At 39.4% G+C, this 20,600-nt stretch overlaps 1 protein-coding gene across 1 annotated transcript in view; it reads right to left on the bottom strand.

The window, feature by feature from the left end:
* Positions 1 to 3,999: 3,999 nt before the first annotated feature.
* Positions 4,000 to 20,600, bottom strand: part of dnajb5 (DnaJ heat shock protein family (Hsp40) member B5) — a 54,088-nt gene continuing 37,487 nt past the window's right edge. Inside the window, exon 4 of the mRNA XM_063042875.1 lies at positions 4,000 to 6,384. Within this exon, the coding sequence (XP_062898945.1) occupies positions 6,151 to 6,384 (234 nt within the window). The 3' untranslated portion in view covers positions 4,000 to 6,150. The remainder of the gene's footprint in view (positions 6,385 to 20,600) is intronic.

Genomic DNA, 20,600 nt, shown 5'->3' with positions numbered 1-20,600 from the left:
AAAGGTTTGACAAATTTCTATGGATTCACATTGGAAGGTACCTTAACTGGTTGCATCATGGCCTGGTGTGGAATCACCAATGCTCAAGAATAGAAACCCTACAAAACATGGTGAATACAACCCAGTTCAGCACAGAAAAAACCCACAAAGAGTGCTGCCATAAGAAAGCAGCAATGCTCTCTTCTCGCTGCAACTAATAGGAAGGAGGTACTGGAACCTAAGGCCCCACACCACCAGGTTCAGTTATTCAGGCTCCTGAACCAGCATGGACATCTTCACTCATCACAACACTGATCATTGAACAAAACCTTATCAACTCATTTTCAAAGACTCTACAACTCATGTTCTCAGTATTATTTATTATTACCATTTCTTTCTTTTTGTATTTGCACGTTTGCTTGTCATTTTTGTTTTTGTGTAGTTTCGCATTGATTCTATTGTACGTCTTTGTTATACTGTGAATGCCTGCAAGAAAATGAATCTCGTGATAGTAATTGATGGCATACATGTACTTTGATAATAAATTTACTTTGAACTTTGGTCAAAATGCCCCTGTAATCTATGATAACCTTCACTATCAACACCACCTCCTAATTTCATATGATCTGCAAACTTACTGATCAAGCCTTAGAGTATTTGCATCCAAAACATTTATAAAAATGACAAATAACAAGGGTCTGGACAGTGACACTGGCCTCTGTTCTGATAAACAATGTTTAACCACCATCCTCTGCTTCCTACCTCCCAAGGCAATTCTGCGTCAGAAATTGATAGCAAATTACAAAAACAATTGGTATATGTATAGAAACTTACACTTAGCAAGATATTGCAAGGTGTTCCACAGAAACAAAAATTGACACTGAACCATGTGAAGAACTGTAAAAATCTTTAGTCAGATGGTAATCTGCACTGTGCGAGTTAGGATAATGGCAGCAGAAACTTTTGACTTGAAAAAGTCAAGTAATAAAGGTTTCAGCAGTAAACAGCCTAATTTGGGGCAGAAATCAGTATTGTACCAAAAGGTGGAAATAAGCAACTTTAATGGGTCAGAAGCACAACTCAGGAGCAAACAACTGAGATCAGTTAATATTTATACCAAAAGGTGGAAATAAGCAGCTTTAACGGGTCAGAAGCACAACTCAGGTGCAAACAGAAGCAAACAACTGAGATCAGTTTCCGATAGATACCATGGATAAGATGGTGTAGGTAGGCAGGGAACAGAGTAGACAATCTAGTTTTCGCATTATATCTAGTTAGAGGACATTTCTGCTCATCCACCTGGACATCGGATAATCTATATTTGGACACAAGGGTAAGATATAACTGAAAGTCTCTGTATGGTATTGCTGATGAGATGTACACAAACAAGAAATAGGAAGGGACCAAGACAGATTCTTGCGGGGCTGGGAGGTAGGTCATTACAAGTTATCATGGAAGTGTAAGAAGAGAAACCAAAGCTGGTGATTCTCTAATTACATTCAGTAAAGAAGGAACTAGGCCAAATGCAGTCCCAGTCTGCATGCAGAAGTTGTAGAATGCATGCTCAATTATTCCAAAAACTACAGACAAGGGAAACCAGACAGACCACATTTGTCATAGCTATGATGTCATTAGTAACTTTCATCGTAGTTGTACTGTAATTTGCGTATCACCACAATAGATCTACAGCAGATGCAATCTCAATGGCTCTCCACGCAAACTTGGATCAACTGGATAATGCAGGATGAAGTATATCGATCACAGCTCAGCATTTAGCACAGTCCTGCTCGAAAAGCTACAGAACCTAGGTCTCTGTATCTCCCTCTGCAACTGGATCCTCGACTTCCTAACTGGTGGACTACAATTTGTGCAGATTGGAAATAACATCTCTACCTTGTTGACAATCAACACTGGCACATCACAGGGATGTGTGCTTAGCCCACTGCTCTACTCTCTCTACACCTAGGAGTGAGCGGCTCGGCATAGCTCAAATGCCATCTATAAATTAGCTGATGATACAACCATGTTTGCAAAACTTCAGATGGTAACAAAAGAGCATACAGGAGCGTGATATACCCATTAGTTGAGTAGTGTTGCAACAAAACCTCGCACTCAACATCAGCAAGATCAAAGAGTTGATTGTGGACTTCAAAAGGGTAAGAAAAGGGAACACAAATCAATCCTCACCGAGGGATCAGAAGTGGAGAGAGTGAGCAATTTCAAGTTCCTGGGTGTCAATATTGTATCATTTCTTAATGCATGCATTACTAAATGACAATAAAGAGGATTGTGCGTCTTCATAATCTTCAGTCTCTCTGAGGACCTAACCAGGACACAACATATTGATGCAGCTATAAGGAAGGCAAGACAGTGGCCACATTTCATTAGGAGTTAGGGGAGATTTGGTTGATCAACTAAAACACTCAAAAACTTCTACAAATGTACCGTGGAGAACGTTCTGACGGTCTGCGCCACTGTCTGGTATTGAGGGTGGGGGGCTGCTGCACAAGATCGAAGTAAGTTGCAGAAAATTGTAAGATTAGTCAGCTCCATCATGGGTACTGGCCTCTGTAGTATCCAAGACATCTTCAAGGAGCGGTGCCTTTGGAAGGCAGCACCCGTCATTAAGGACCCCCACCACGTAGGACATACCCTCTTTTCGTTGTTACTTCGGGAAGGAGGTACCGAATCCTGAAAGCAAACACTCAGTGATTCAGTAACAGCACCAGTTATTTTAGCTTAACTAATTAATAGATACTTACTGTAATTCAGTTTTTTCTCTATATTTATCATGTATTTCATTGTACTGCTGCCGTCTAAGTTAACAGATTTCACAACATATGCTGGTGATGTTAAGCCTGATTCTGATACTGCTACAGTGCCCAAAAACAAAACTGCAGAATTTGAACAAGGATGAACAGGGTGAGGATGCATTTATTCTTCACTGCCCTTTGTTGGCTATTCTGAACAAGGTCATGCCATCTCCCCTGCCAGTGGCAGTGGATTGACTTGACAGAATGTGCTGATGTGTAGCAGACCAACATTCATTCTATGAAATCAAATTTCGGTAACAACAGATTGAATTAAATATTGTAAGAACTGTGCAGGATAACTCAGAATGACCAGACAGAAATGGATGATTGTTCTCATTGAAACCGGCTGTCACTGATTCACAGATTGATTTGCTTCTTAACCAACAAAGATGGATATCCAAAAGACTGCATTTTGAACCTTCTAAGGAAATTAAATCAGATTGCTACTAAAAGAACCATGTTTCTAGTGTTATATGAATTATTGCTTCTTCATCCAAAATATGCTAAGAAATAATTAGTTCATTCTAAATTTCCTTGATCTGAGATGGGTTAATCTCAGGAATTTTCAATTACTTTCCAAGAAGACATACTATGGTTGGACCCAATTCTTGCTGTGAAGCTCTAAGGAACAATGATTTCCATTTTCTCGATATTTTCACTGAGTAACATCAATATATGGTACGTATTCTGTCTCTGATCTCAAGGATGATTACCTTGGGGCACAAATATAATAATGGAGGCACAAGTGAACTGAGTGGGTCAAGCAGCATCTGAAGAAGTAAAATGATAGTCAACATTTCAGGATGAGAGCCTGCATCAGGACTGAAGATGCAGAAAGTAGAAAATAAAGGAAACTTGGAAAACAAAGTTGAATAATAAGCAAATCCAATGCATTCTCATTATTTTATGATTGAATCAATCAGTCCCAATCATTTGCCCTTGTATATTTGGTAAAAGGGAGAGAGCATATTACACAAAATGACATGATTTAGTTGAAAACTGTAGAGGTGAGCTTTGGCCTCTGCTTTGTAAACTTTTTTTTTTAAAAAAAAGGCTGTTCTTTTAAAAAAACTGATCAACCTGCATCTTTCACAGAAACCATGAACGTAATCCATTATGAAATTTAAAAATGCAAGCAATTTGAATTAAACTATTGGTACAAAAATAATTGCCAAAAGAAAAATCAGAAGAGTAAACTTCAGTCAAAATGCAGTTTATTTTTAAGAATTAGAAGTACAGATGAAGTATTAAACAGTGACTTTATAGGTTTGAAAAACAAGAACAATGCGGATTGCTCCTCTTTTGAAAGTCTATTTAAAATCAATAAAAAATATTCAAGAATAAGGTTCAACATTCTTCCTCAAGCAGCACTGTTACACTTTCATTCCTTTCCTATTAGGACAATACAAAGTTTTGTTACAAAATACCAGTGTAAAGGGGCACTCTGTTTCTTGTCAATTTTACTAGATTTGCAAAAGGCCGGTTTAGAAATTACCTAGTGGCGAAAGCTGCACAGTATCTTTTACTGGTAATGAAGAACCGTGAACTATTCTTTAAAATTCACAAATTTATGAGATTTTCACAGTAATGAACAGTGATTCATAGGCCACAGTTATGCAGTCTTATGCACGCAAAGTAGTAACATTTTTGAGCTTTTAGTCAGTACTGATTGCACTTTTCCTTCTCTAATTGGCAATTTAATTTGATTGTGGGGTGGTGTAAACAAAGCAATCATAAATAATTTTGCTTTGATAAAATAATGAACTAGTGTAGGCATCCCGTAAAGAAAAGAGTTTACAAAATCACAAGGTTATTGTATTCATGGACAGAAAGCCTCTTAGATGCTGGTACTAAGCAAAGTGTAAAATCATTTTAACTGTAAATTGCCCAGAATAAATTCCTCCCTTGCTTACATCATCTCCTTGCTCTGCAAGGCTTTGAAACTACTGACCAGGTCTTGAATGTGCTAATTTAAGCCATGGCACTAGTATAAATGACTGAAACTAAAATAAATCTCTAAACAGATTAAAGATCATTGGACAGGAGCCAGCAGTTTGCTTAAGATGGAGAATAATGGTCTGAATATTGCAAACAAGTTTCTCAAATGACGGTTACTGTCCAATTGAAAAGGCAAATATAAAACCCAATATCAAAATCTGTATGGTAATGAAGGAAAAACTGGATGAATAAAAAGTGGCATAATTCATAAAATTACATAAAACAAGATAAACTTAAAACAAGTCTTATTATCTCAGGTAAAAGAATTGCAGTGACTGTTAGCAGAAAGTTGGGGGGAAAAGAAACACAACAGCATATTTAGGAATTCACACAAAAAAATTAGGAAATACAAAGTCAGACATTTGACAAGTGATAAACATTGAAGATAAATATTTCTCAAGAGTTTTAATAAATTTCCCAAATGTAGGAGTTCTAGCTTCAGTTTTAAAAGCAGTGTACTACAGCTTCCAAAGCTACTCGCCTTGTTGCTCAAAAATAACTCTACAAGATGATGCTTGGTTTTTCTGAAATATTGCATTTGGTTCGTATATCATCACCAAAAGTAACTAGATTTAAAAACAGTTTTAACCTTTGTATTAAGTTTTGAAGTACATATGGCTTCTCAAAATCTAACTTGCTTGAAATGAGAGCTATTAAATGTAGACTGGTTCTATTGCTTCCAGAAAATTGGACCAAATGCATGTGATTTGTAATTTATCCCCTTAAATTGTGCAATTCTGTAAAAATAAAACTACGACCAATAATGCTATATTTTATACAGCTTTACAAAACTTGAAATTTTCTTGGTAGTGATTTTTTTTGTAAACTTGCTCAAGTTATCCCATAGTTCAAACAAAATGCACCATTCTATGGCACTGTGTTGATCTGTGCACTAATACTACTATTTTAGTTTACAATTATTTAACATTTCTTTTGTTGAAGAATAATACACTTCAAATTCATCTGTCAAATTACAATATTAGTTTACCATGCAGATCTTTTAGCTGCTTCACTAATTGCTCTGCATTGATCAAATCCAGCTTTGGAAATCTATCTCCATACCATAATGTTTCAAGTACATACATATGTTAATCTAATTTTGCTCCACACCCTCAAAATACTGACAAGAAATGATTTCAGTATGCATTACGTTTTTTTTTGAAACTACAACAGATTCAACAGTTCTTTTTCCACTTACCATCATTATGCTCATGAGGCTTAGCATATTAAAGAACTGAAAGCTTTTTTTTATAACTTATAATTTTCTTTAAAAGATATTGCATTATATTAGAAAATGTATGATCCTTGTTGATTTCTTCAAACTTCTGGCACAATGTCAAATATTGCTCTGATTTGAGCTCTAAGAGATGGGAAGATGTTGCTTCAGGATTTCTTTTGTTGTTGGAGGCATTTTGTCAGGAAATTTTATATGAAACTCAACTATATAGTCACCACGTTGATTTGGAGTCTTAGGAAATGGTAAACCCTCTCCTCTCAGCCTCTTCACAGTCCCGGGCTTGATAACATCATTGCAAGGTAGGGGAATCACTCTGCCATCAATTGTAGGGATATTAACTGTACAACCACACAAGGCCTATGAAAGTAAACAAATATTTTATTATACTAAGATATTTAGAAGTACTTTCAACTGAAAAAGTTAAACAAATTATACACACAAAATGGAATAGAAGATATCCATTTATTTTCACCAAGATTCATCACCTTGAAGGAAAGTTCTGTTTTTCAATATTGAGCAAACAGTGAATTAACAATCAGAGAGAACGTAGACACTATCCAAATCTCCCTGATTAAATTCTGCTTAAGTAGTTGGTACGGAAACTTGTGATATGACTGTACAAATACATGGTATTAACAGAGCTGCCTGTTGATCAGAATGATCTTTTCTCTGTCATTGGCTTGCATTATTAAAGTATCATATACTCATAATTAGTACAACTGTGGCATCCAGGGTATCACTTATGAACTGACTGCAAGACAATGATATACTGTAATTCAGTCTGAAGTTACAGGTATTGCACCCTGTAGAGAGGCTTTTCAGAAATACTGAAGTTTTTTTCTACCATGTACAGGATGATGCTATCATGGGATTACTGTTAACTTCTACTTGATATTCCTCTGTAATATAGATGGGCCACACATCTTTGAAGATATGATGGCAGAGTTTGGAAGAATGGTGAAGAGAGATAGACATACAGAGACAGTAAAGCCATTTCAGACATGCAAAATATATGAATAGATTGTGTATACTCATTTTATTTCAGGATTAAAATTTACAACCATTAAGTAATCTAGAATGAAAATTAGTTGTTACCAAGTTGAAGATTCTCAGGAATAGCATTAATGTTCATTTGGAAATGCAGAAATTAATTAAGAATCAACATAGATTTGTAAAATCATCTCATGTATCTGATGGAGTTTTTGAGAGGATAACTAAATAACGTTAAGGCAGAGTGGTAAATATAGTTCAAGGCTTTTGATGAAAATAATCAGATAAAGGTATCTGGAACCTGAAGAGTGTTGCAAACTTGATTGGGTGATAGGAGGTGCAGGGTAGTGGTTGCATTGTTTGTAATATTGTTTACATCGAGTGGCCACCTTATTAATTACCTCTTGTACCTAATAATGTGGCCACTGAGTGGTATGTTTGTGGTCTTCTGCTGCTACAGTTCATCTGCTTCAAGGTTTTGCCTTCCTGTCAGCTTGAGCTAGTCTGGTCATTCTCCTCTGACTTCTCTCATTAACAGGGCATTTTCACCAGAGAACTACCACTCACGAGATTTTTTAAAATCTCTCGCACCATTCTGGAAACTCAAGATACTATTGTGCATGAAAATCCCAAGAGATCAACAATTCCTGAGATACTCAAGCCACTGCAACTGGCACTATTCATTCCATGATCAAAGCCACTTAGATCACATTTCTTCCCCTTCTGATACTTGGTCTGAACAATGATTAAACCTCTTGATCATGCCTGCATGCTTTTATGCTTTGAATTGCTGCCACCATGATTAGCTGAATTATCAAGCAGTTATGTAGGTGTACCTAATAAACTGGTCTTTGAGTATTTAAATGTAATTTTAATGATCACAAGATCCTGCTGAATCTTAAGAACTTAAAGTATCGTAGGTCTGCCCAATCAACGAGTTGCTCGCTGGTGGAGAAAATGAAAGAGCTGCGCATTATGCTGCTGCCCGAGTTGAAGGAGGCCTACAGTCTATTAGTGGTCACTCTTCTAGTGATCGCAAGACCCTTTTGGGCATCGTTAATGTGGAATACCACAAGTTCGATTCACTGACGTATTGGTCAAGAGCAGGGGCAATCGTAGTGAGGACTAGGCCTCAAGCCACCGTGTGGCCTATTTACAGCTGCCAAGAGAGAGACGTCAGAGGCAGTGAGGTGCGGTATCCAGGCTGGAGTCAGTGCTGCCCACACTTCCTTTCCCTCAAGTGTTCACTCGGCAGAAGGCAAGCTTTATTGTGGTCGGCTGCAGATTTCAGCAGCATTCAGTTAGACTCTGGGCCTCAAGCCATGGTGTTGCTTGTCTGGAGAGAGGCATCAGAACTGGTGCAGAAAGGCGACCAGGCTGCCCCCGCCCACCGCAGTGTTTGCTAGACAGAAGACAAGCTCTGTTGTTGTCGTCTGCAGATTTCAGCGGTGTGGGATGGCTTGACTTTGGCTGTATTTTTCTATTTTATTTGTGCTATGTTTGCTTTGTGCTGTGTGTGACTATTGATACTGTGTTTTGCACCCTGACCCCGGAGTAACTCTGTCTCATTTGGTTGTATTCATGTATGGTTGTTCGACAATTAAACTTGAATTGAAGTACATGGACAAGAGTGAAGATTATTTGAATGTTTGGATGAAAGTTGGTGGAGCTGTATTAGTCAAAAAGGTTGTCTAAAGATACAGCAGAACAGATCAGTTGGAGAGTGATGTGGCACATGGAATTTAATGCAGTTAAGTGTGAGATAATAATACTTAGGGACAAAGTTGTGGTGGGGCAATTAAAAAAATGTAAGGATCGTTAGCACATTTATGGTCTCCCCAGGCTTATGCTATCTTCAGTGGGCTTATCCAGCACAGTGACATTCATTTAAATAGGGGAGATAATTTTCATTAAGGTATGAAAAGATGTGGTTTTCAAACTTTTCATAACATGAGCAGCAGTCATTTGGCCACTGAATTCATGCCATTAATCCTATTCCTTTATTTATTTTCCAGTAACCTGTTCTCTCACACGTCATCAACTTCCCACCGATTCTACTATTACCACCACCTGTATGTGAGGCAGTTTACAGTAACCAACTAATCTAACAATCAGCACATTTTAGCGTGTGGGAGGCAACTAGTGCATTCAGAGGAAAAGTTTCATGGTCAAAAGGAGAACATGTAGATAGTCTCTAAGATCAGGATTGAAGCCTGGTGACTGAAGCTATGATTTTTCAGTGGTAGCTGATGAACCAAAGTTATTAATATTTGAAATAAATTTCTGTAACATGTTAAAATGTCAGTAAATATAATTAATTTTAAATATCAACAACAGTCAAAATACATGACCTCTGAGAAAGCCATAAGGGTAGCTCATGGGCAGGACCCTGGCTTTTTGCCATCAGCTGTGTATTTGCTGCTTGTGGCCTGCTTTGTTTCACCTTGCATAAAGGACAGGCAGCAACGCTGAGAGGCCATTAAACCATATAGCTACAAAAGGAAATTACCAGTACTGGCAAGTGGGTTGGGGGAGGGTTGTGAACAAAAGATATAGGTTAGTTCCAGTAAGATCAGGCCCCATTGCTTCAAGAGCAATGAAGACCAGAACTCCAATTGTGGTTGTATCATTGAAAAAGAGAATCATCTGAAGCCAAACCACTGAATGTCTAAATGTTTTAATGATTGAATAATGCCCTCATACAACCTTTCACTGCCTAGATGGAACAATTAAATAGTTTCCACAGGCAAGTGAAGCTATCGTAGAGGAGTCATGGTGTACAGATTTAATCTGTCCAAATACCACCAGTTTTGACTATTTGCTTTCACTCAAAATGATTAAATTTCAAAAGGATAGTACAGACGATAAGCACTGAATAATTTCATCAATTTAGAGACAGAATTACTCTCAATGGATGAAGTATAAATTCGGTCCCCTAACCTGAGGAAAGACATTTCTGCCCTAGAGGGAGTACAAAGAAGGTTTACCAGATTGATTCCTAGGATGGCAGGACTTTCATATGAAGAAAGACTGGATCGACTAGGCTTATACTCGTTGGAATTTCGAAGATTGAGGGGGGGATCTTATTGAAACCTGTAAAATTCTAAAGGGATTAGACAGGTTAGATGCAGGAAGATTGTTCCCGATGTTGGGGAAGTCCAGAACAAGGGGTCACAGTTTCAGGATAAAGGGGAAGCCTTTTAGAACTGAGATGAAGGGGGTCAGATAGGTGATTCTGTGGACGCAGTCCAGAGACCCGGATGGTAGTTTGCCTCCCTGGTGCCAGGGTCCAGGATATTTCTGATCGTGTTCAAGATATCCTGAAGTGGGAGGGTGAGGAGCCAGAGGTTGTGGTACATATAGGTACCAATGACATAGGTAGGAAAAGGGAAGAGGTCCTGAAAGGAGAATATAGGGAGCTAGGAAGGGAGTTGAGAAAAAGGACTGCAAAGGTAGTAATCTCGGGATTACTGCCTGTGCCACGCAACAGTGAGAGTAGGAATGCGATGAGGTGGAGGATAAATGCGTGGCTGAGGGATTGGAGCAGGAGGCAGGGATTCAAGTTTTTGGATCATTGGGACCTCTTTTGGTGCAGGCGTGACCTGTACAAAAAGGACAGGTTACACTTGAATCCTAGGGGGACCAATATCCTGGCAGGGAGATTAGCGAGGGCTACTGAGGTGACTTTAAACTAGAATGGTTGGGGGGTGGGAATCAAATTAAAGAGACTAGGCGAGAGGAGGTTAGTTCACAACAGGGGGATGGGAACCAGTGCAGAGAGACAGAGGGGTGTAAAGTGAGGGTAGAAGCAAAAAGTACTAAGGAGAAGAGTAAAAGTGGCAGGCTGACAAATCCAGGGCAAGCATTAAAAAGGGCCACTTTTCAATATAATTGTATAAGGGCTAAGAGAGTTGTAAAAGAGCACCTGAAGGCTTTGTGTGTCAATGCAAGGAGCATTCGTAACAAGATGGATGAATTGAAAGTGCAGATTGTTATTAATGATTATGATATAGTTGGGATCACAGAGACATGGCTCCAGGGTGACTAAGGATGGGAGCTCAACGTTCAGGGATATTCAATATTCAGGAGGGATAGACATGAAAGAAAAGGAGGTGGGGTGGCGTTGCTGGTTAAAGATGAGATTAACGCAATAGAAAGGAAGGACATAAGCCGGGAAGATGTGGAATCGATATGGGTAGAGCTGCATAACACTAAGGGGCAGAAAACGCTGGTGGGAGTTGTGTACAGGCCACCTAACAGTAGTAGTGAGGTCGGAGATGGTATTAAACAGGAAATTAGAAATGTGTGCAATAAAGGAACAGCAGTTATAATGGGTGACTTCAATCTACATGTAGATTGGGTGATCCAAATTGGTAAAGGTGCTGAGGAAGAGGATTTCTTGGAATGTATGCGGGATAGTTTTTTGAACCAACATGTCGAGGAACCAACTAGAGAGCAGGCTATTCTAGACTGGGTTTTGAGCAATGAGGAAGGGTTAATTAGCAATCTTGTCGTGAGAGGCCCCTTGGGTAAGAGTGACCATAATATGGTGGAATTCTTCATTAAGATGGAGAGTGACATAGTTAATTCAGAAACAAAGGTTCTGAACTTAAAGAGGGGTAACTTTGAAGGCATGAGTCGTGAATTAGCTAAGATAGACTGGCAAATGACACTTAAAGGATTGACGGTGGATATGCAATGGCAAGCATTTAAAGATTGCATGGATGAACTACAACAATTGTTCATCCCAGTTTGGCAAAAGAATAAATCAAGGAAGGTAGTGCACCCGTGGCTGACAAGGGAAATCAGGGATAGTATCAATTGCAAAGAAGCATACAAATTAGCCATTTGGAAAGCGGTGAAATCATCGGACAAAGTCAGCATGGATTTGTGAAAGGAAAATCATGTCTGACGAATCTCATAGAATTTTTTGAGGATGTAACTAGTAGAGTGGATAGGGGAGAACCAGTGGATGTGGTATATTTGGATTTTCAAAAGGCTTTTGACAAGGTCCCACACAGGAGATTAGTGTGCAAACTTAAAGCACACGGTACTGGGGGTAAGGTATTGATGTGGATAGAGAATTGGTTAGCAGACAGGAAGCAAAGAGTGGGAATAAACGGGACCTTTTCAGAATGGCAGGCAGTGACTAGTGGGGTACCGCAAGGCTCAGTGCTGGGACCCCAGTTGTTTACAATATATATTAATGACTTGGATGAGGGAATTAAATGCAGCATCTCCAAGTTTGCGGATGACACGAAGCTGGGCGGCAGCGTTAGCTGTGAGGAGGATGCTAAGAGGATGCAGGGTGACTTGGATAGGTTGGGTGAGTGGGCAAATTCATGGCAGATGCAATTTAATGTGGATAAATGTGAAGTTATCCACTTTGGTGGCAAAAATAGGAAAACAGATTATTATCTGAATGGTGGCCGATTAGGAAAAGGGGAGGTGCAACGAGACCTGGGTGTCATTATACATCAGTCATTGAAAGTGGGCATGCAGGTACAGCAGGCAGTGAAAAAGGCGAATGGCATGCTGGCATTTATAGCGAGAGGATTCGAGTACAGGAGCAGGGAGGTACTACTGCAGTTGTACAAGGCCTTGGTGAGACCACACCTGGAGTATTGTGTGCAGTTTTGGTCCCCTAATCTGAGGAAAGACATCCTTGCCATAGAGGGAGTACAAAGAAGGTTCACCACATTGATTCCTGGGACGGCAGGACTTTCATATGAAGAAAGACTGGATGAACTAGGCTTGTACTCGTTGGAATTTAGAAGATTGAGGGGGGATCTGATTGAAACGTATAAAATCCTAAAGGGATTGGACAGGCTAGATGCAGGAAGATTGTTCCCGATGTTGGGGAAGTCCAGAACGAGGGGTCACAGTTTGAGGATAAAGGGGAAGCCTTTTAGGACTGAGATTAGGAAAAACTTCTTCACACAGAGAGTGGTGAATCTGTGGAATTCTCTGCCACAGGAAACAGTTGAGGCTGGTTCATTGGCTATATTTAAGAAGGAGTTAGATATGGCCCTTGTGGCTATGGGGACCAGGGGGTATGGAGGGAAGGCTGGTGCAGGGTTCTGAGTTGGATGATCAGCCATGATCATAATAAATGGCGGTGCAGGCTCGAAGGGCCGAATGGCCTACTCCTGCACCTATTTTCTATGTTTCTATGAGGAAAAACTTCTTCACACAGAGAGTGGTGAATCTGTGGAATTCTCTGCCACAGGAAACGGTTGAGGCCAGTTCATCGGCTATACTTAAGAGGGAGTTAGATATGGCCCTTGTGGCTAAAGGGATCAGGGGGTATGGGGAGAAGGCAGGTACAGGGTTCTGAGTTGGATGATCAGCCATGATCATAATAAATGGCGGTGCAGGCTCGAAGGGCCGAATGGCCTACTCCTGCACCTATTTTCTATGTTTCTATGAGGAAAAACTTCTTCACACAGAGAGTGGTGAATCTGTGGAATTCTCTGCCACAGGAAACGGTTGAGGCCAGTTCATCGGCTATACTTAAGAGGGAGTTAGATATGGCCCTTGTGGCTAAAGGGATCAGGGGGTATGGGGAGAAGGCAGGTACAGGGTTCTGAGTTGGATGATCAGCCATGATCATACTGAATGGCGGTGCAGGCTCGAAGGGCCAAATGGCCTACTCCTGCACCGATTTTCTATGTTTCTATGATCTTTCCCTGTTTGTAATTATCTTTTGAATAAGCATATTTAGCCAAGTTTACCAACTATATATCCAATGTATGGTTAATCTGCTTTGAGGATGATTTGTCTAATTCAGTTCCTGCATCCCTGAAATACGAAGAAATTTCCCATTTTGTTTCTTATTTCCTCTGAAAACTGGGTCCTGTTTTCTAATCTGCCTCTTTAAGCTCCTGTCCTAGTTAGAATTGCTTGATATAAATTGTCAAAATTCGAAATATATTCATCTGAAGGTGACAGATTTGTTTTTAATCTATGTTTCAAATAAGACAATAAGGCATAGGAGTAGAATTAGACCATTTGGCCCATTAAGTTTGGTCGCCATTCAAACATGGCTGATCTTTTTTCTCCCCCACCCCCGGCCCCCAGCGCCATTCTCCAGTCTTCTCCTCGTAACCTTTGATGCCTTGGTCAATCAAAAATCTATCAATCTCTGCCTGAAAATGGACACCCCTCTATCCTGAGGCTGTGCCCTCAAGTCTTTGAATCCCTCACCATGGGAAACATCCTTTCCACATCTACTCTGTCAACATCTGAAAGGTTTCAATGAGATCCCCCCTCATCCTTCTAAATTCCAGCGAGTACAGGCCCAGAACCGTCAAACTTGGCCTGTATTCTGGTTCCCATTCCCCTTCCAAACTGAACTCTCCACAACAGCTCTAACAAAGCTGCCTGCGAGAATATTGGTTAGTATTTGTGATAACTATTTCAGAAGTGTGACAGTTAGTCATGACAAAGGGTCTCGGCCTGAAACGTCGACTGTACCTCTTCCTAGAGATGCTGCCTGGGCTGCTGCGTTCACCAGCAACTTTGATGTGTGTTGACAGTTTTAGAAATAGTTATTCAAAATATAGGAATATCTACATTAAACTGCAATGCACAGAGAGTACAATACTGTGTTCTTCTGTTCCCATTTCAGTTTGAATTGGATTAGTACCATGAATGAGGGAAGATGGAAAAAAAGTACAAGAAAAGCACCCGGTTACTGTAACAACTGCACATTTTCAATTTTTTGCTACCAAGTAAAACACTTACAACAATTCACCTGTATATTACATGATCGCACAAAAATTCATTCAACAACCCTCATCTAAAAAGATACTCAATCTTGAAAATTTCATCCGATTGAGTATTTATTAACTTCCAGGAAAGTGAACTTTAGATTACTACTGTCCTTGATTTTGAAGTAATACAGAGACCCCCACCTCTTGTGACACCAGCCAGTGACGCAACATCAGTAGGAAAGTACCACTATATTACTTAGGATAGTGAAACACAACAGTGGACTCTGGAAGTGATCTGACCAGCAACTTACTAAGTAAAAAGCTGCAGTTCCAAAATTCTGTACAGCCTTTTTTTTTTGCTTGGACAGTACCCAAATACATCCAAAACTTTCCCCAGCACCTTAAATTTTCTTACATTTTATTTGAATTTTATATTAACTTCTGCATGAACTGTGTTGGCACAATTTCTTAGGTCATGTACAAAGACAGTGAACAGTAAGCAACTCAGGATCAAACTTTGAAGATAATAGTAACATGCTTCCAGTGAGAATAACAAATAATATGAGAACCTATGGCTTCAGTATTGGAGCCAATAAGTAATCCTTCAAAGGTCTAATCCAATTTCCCCCAGGATCAATAAAGTATGACTATGACTACTGATGACAGGATTCTAGATAACTCTATAAAATACATATTAGCAAAGGTTTTCTGAAAGTCAAATAAATGTTGCAGTGGCTTCTACTTAATTAGGACATTGGTTAATCAGGGCAACTGCTCATTTGGGACAACTCAAAGAACAAAAACAAATCGCGAAAATAGCAAGGATTCCTTTGTTTATTTGGGACAAAATGCTGCTTAATTGGGGTAGAAGACCGGTGCTGAATATTTTCTAACTAGCGTCAGTCACATGCACATATGGCCATTAGATTCTACACTGCGCTTAGATTGAAGTTTTTAAATAGCGTCAGTTGCCTGTGTTTGCATTCAAAAAGCAGTGATTTTTGTTACCGATAACTGGTGAGAAATAAACAGTAAGAGAATTCAGAATGGTTTTGCTCACTGCAGTTTCAAGCATTCTGCCTTGAAAATGCCAGAAATGGCTGGGGAGTGAAAAATGAAACAATTTCACTTCAACAAGTTAGAAGCTACAAGAAGCTAAGGTATTGATAATCCTTTTGAATGTTAACTTTGGTCTCCACTGGGGACTCAGCTCTCACCTGTGGCTTCAAGTAGCTGCATGTGACAACCACCACATCCCAATACAACACTTCAGCAGGTGAGCTAAACCAGGTGAGGGTAGCTGGCGGGTTTCATGTCTTGGTGAGATCTACAGTGAGATCTAATGGCCAGGAAGGCGGTTCTGTAATGCTATGTGGAGAGCGAAGGGCATGACGAGGCACAGAAGTAGTCATGGTCATCCACTGCAACCAGAGAAGATGTGACATCACACAAACTACTTATAGACCATGGTGGGAATTGAACCTCAATCTCACAGCTGGCACTGTAAAGTGATGTGCTAACTGCTACATTACTGTGCCACCATTTGGCAGCTCTGTCTTAACCAGTCTGGAATTTAGGTACTTGAAGCTTGCAAATCCCTTTTGGAATACCCTGTAGAGCATTTAATAGCCATGAGATACTACACCATAATATAGCCAAGAATGGCAGACAACTTGTTCACTGTAACTTCACACACAAAGAAAAGAAAATAACTAAGTAATTTTTTGGGAAATGTTGGAGGAGTACACTGGAAAAACTGTTGTTTCCCATGTTCATTTAGTTAAAGTTTTGCAATGCTTGATTTTACGATTTCTCAAGTGAGAAATCATGAATTATCCAATTCGAATCCAAAGTTTTGTGTCTCAGAAGCAAGTATTTAGTAAGGAAATCAAAATACTTACTTTTATACAAGGTAGAATGAACCTTACCCTCATTTTTACTCCTGGCTAAAGGCTCTATAAGGAGTCAACCTATAGCTGGGGAAGTGATGAGCCCCTCCTGTTAGACTGCTTAAGGCAGGGGTGGCCAACCTTTTACATTCCATGCGTCAACTTTTTTCACTCACGAGTTGAGATGCGCCATACAACTCTTGTACCCCCATTCAATTCTTGTAAAAATATGTTAATATAGAACTCATGCGTGAAAAAAAAAATCGCATCTGAACTCATGCGTGAAAAAATTGACGCATGGAATGTAAAAGGTTGGCCATCCCTGGTTTAAGGTAACCTTTTTAAAACTTATTCTTCTTACTTCTCTTTTAGTATTGTATATCTGTGCACCTGTAATGTTACTATGACACTGTGATTTCCTTTGGGATCAATAAAGTATCTATCTGCCTTAAACTCACCAAAAGTTAAGGATTATGGTCAATTGAACGTTTCAAGGCAGAGTGAGATGCTTTGAAAGGGAGAATAAAACTACACATCTGCGAATCCACATAGCATCTGGTAACTCTCTGAAACTCTGTCTCTGACCTTAGCCCACTGTTCTATTCTCATGACTGTGTGGCTAGGGACCGCTCAAGCACCATCTATAAATTTGCCAAAGTCACCACTGTTTTTGGTAGAATCTCAAATGGTGATAAGTAGGGAGATAGGTTGACTGGTTGAGTGGTGCTGCAATGACAACCTTGCATTCAGTTAGCAAGGCTAAGGAATAGATTGTGGACTTCAGGAAGGGGGAGTCAGGGAAAATAAATACACCAATCCTCATTAAATGGTTAATGGTAGAAAGGGTGAGCAGTTTCAAATTCATAGAACATAGACATCTACAGCACATTACAGGCCCTTTGGCCCACAATGTTGTGCCAACCATACAACCTACTCTAGAAACTGCCTAGAATTTCCCTACTGTATAGCCCTGTATTTTTCTAAGCTCCATGTACCTATCTAAGAGTCTCTTACAAGACCCTATTGTATCCACCTCCAACATCTATCCTGGGTCCAAAACACAGATGTAATCATGAAAAAGGCACGTTAGTGACTATAATTCACTTGGACTTTGAGGAGATTTGGTATGTCAGCAAAGACTATAGCAATATTTTATAAATGTATCTTGGAGAGCATTCTAAATGGTTGCATCAGTGCCTAGTATAGAAGCTCCAATGCACAGGATCGCAAGAGGTAGCAGAGGGCTCAGCTCAGCCAGCTCCATCATGGGCACAACCTTTTCCACCATTGAGGTCATCTACAAATGGTGGTGTCTCAAGAAGTTGGCATCCATCATTACAAACTCTCAGCACCTGGGACATGCCCTCTTCTTATTACTACCATCAGGGAGGAGGTACAGGAGCATGAGGTCCCACTCTCATTGTTTTAGGAAAAACTTCTCCTCTGCCTTCAGATTTCTGAATGGCCCATGAACACTATCTTATGATTCCACTTTTGTCCTATTTATTTATTATTGCAACTTATAGCAACATTTTTTGTCTTGCATAAAGTTCACAAAACACTTCAGTGGTAATAAAGCAGATTCTGATATAGAATAGAAGTGAAGGTAATCACCAGCAAACACCTTCTCCTCTTTACACCACCCAACCACCAATACATTCAGATTAACTGTCAGTTTTGCCCTGACCCACCTTACATTATTGATATAGTATCTGTACTGCACAATTATATTTTAGAATAAATACTCTACACAATTAAATAAGAAAGAGAACACCAGTCTGTTTCACCAACTGCAATATAGCACAAGTAGGAATTCAATAAAAAAACATAAATAAAAACATAGCTGCAGGGCATCCTATTACTAAAAACCATCAAACACAGGACGTGTACAGTACTACCAACTTTCTACACATCCCATGTTCCGTTTTTACCCTTTTGTTAAGCTTCATGATCCAAACCTCAACTCTATTTACATGGATGCCTTGTAATAACAAAAATCCCATTTCTGACTCATTTTATACAATGAACAATCCTGACTGAGATTACAAATTGTAGGAACTACTTATTGTATGATGTTCCAATACTTACAAAATTTAAGGCAGAAACATACTTAACCAACTTTTCAGGTCACATATATATCCCTGTGTCTGTTTTAAAACCAGTTTTAATGTGCACAAAGAGCAAAATCCTGCATTTTTGGGGAGCAAGCTAAGAAAATACTGGGCAATAGCAACATCTAATTCAGGCTGCTGTTTATTGATTACAGCTCAGTATTTAACACAATCATACCCTCAGTTCTTATCAACAAGCTTGAAAACCTGGGCCTCTGTACCTACCCCTGCAACTGAATCTTTGACTTCCTAACCAGGAGACCACAGTCGGTGCAGATTGGAAATGACATCACTTCTTGCTGACGATCATCACTGGTGCACCTTAAGGATGCGTGCTTAGCCCATTGTCCTACTCTCTTTACACCCACAAGTGTATGACTGGGCACAGTTCAAATGCCATCTATAAATTTGCCGATAGCACAACTTTTGTTGGGGGAATTTCAGATGGTGACAATGAGGTGTACCATCTGATGGAGTGAGATAGATCAGCTGGTTGAGAGGCATTGCAACAACAACCTTGATATCAGTAAGACCAAGGAATTGACTGTGGATTTCAGGGGAAGTTGAGGAAACACACACCAGTCCTCAATAAGGGATCAGCAGTGGAAAGACTTAACAGTTTCAAGTTCCTGGGTGTCAACATCGCCGAAGGTCTATCCTGGGTCAAACACACTGATGATGCAATTACAAAGAAGGCACAGCAGCAACTATATTTCATTTGGAATTTGGGGAGACTTGGTTTGTCACCAAAGGTTCTTGGAAATTTCTATAGGTGTACCTTGAGAGCATTCTAACAGGTTGCATCACAGTCTGGATGGAGGGGCCACTACACAGGATTGTTAAGAGCCAACTCCATCATGGGCACTAGCCTCCCTAGCATCAGGGACACCTTCAAAAGGTGATGCCTCATGGAGGGAGCAACCATCACCCAGGGCATCCCCTTTTCTAATTACCACCATTAAGGTGGTGGTTCAGGAGCCTGAAGACACACACTCAATATTTCAGGATCAGCTTCTTCTTCTCCGTCATCAGATTTCTGAATGGACAATGAACCCATGAACGCTACCTCACTATATTATTTTTGCTTTCTTTTTTCTATATATTTATTTTGTAATTTTTAAAATTATATATTGTAATGAACTACTGCCACAAAACAACAAATTTCACAACATATGGCAGTGATGTTAAACGTTATACTGATTCTGATTCTATTGTATCTGTTTGATCTGAACAGACAGGCTAAGATTTTAATGTACCCATGATCAAACTTTTACTTATTCATTTATGGGTTAAGGGATGAGGGATAGCCTGTCAGATAAAATCAAACAGATCAGTAGACATATTTATTCACATTTTGTTCCCAAAAGTGCATGATTTTGTTCTTTGTGTACATTAAAAATGATTTAAAAACAGACAAAAGGATGCATACATGACCTGAAAATTTGGTTAGGTACAGTATGTTGTAGATGAACAAATGTTGTGCTGATGTTCTTGCTCAAAGGTCTAATTTTCTTTATCTTTTTTAAGTATTGGAACATCATACAATAAATAACTACTACAATTTGCAATCTCATTCAGGAATGTGTAAAATATGAGTCAGACAATGCCAGCATTTATTATTCATCCTTTACTGCTTATAAATTATTGGCAGAGAGAAGTGATATGAGTGTAGTCCTGGAACAGGGTGGCTAGCAATTCTCAGGATTTAAGTCTAGTGTGAATAAAGCAGCACATAATTTTTATGACTCAAAAACTCCGCATATTTCAATTTCATACTCTTTTAGCAAAATAAACTTAATAGCTTTTTTAACAATAACAGTATTGTTTTGAAGGATCAGTTTTTAAAAAAAAATCAAGCTTAGACAGAA

This window comes from Mobula hypostoma, chromosome 3 (assembly GCF_963921235.1).
Source record: "Mobula hypostoma chromosome 3, sMobHyp1.1, whole genome shotgun sequence".
NCBI classification, from domain to species: Eukaryota; Metazoa; Chordata; class Chondrichthyes; order Myliobatiformes; family Myliobatidae; genus Mobula; species Mobula hypostoma.
Note: the sequence above shows the minus strand (reverse complement) of the source record. Positions and strands in the feature narration are given on the sequence as shown.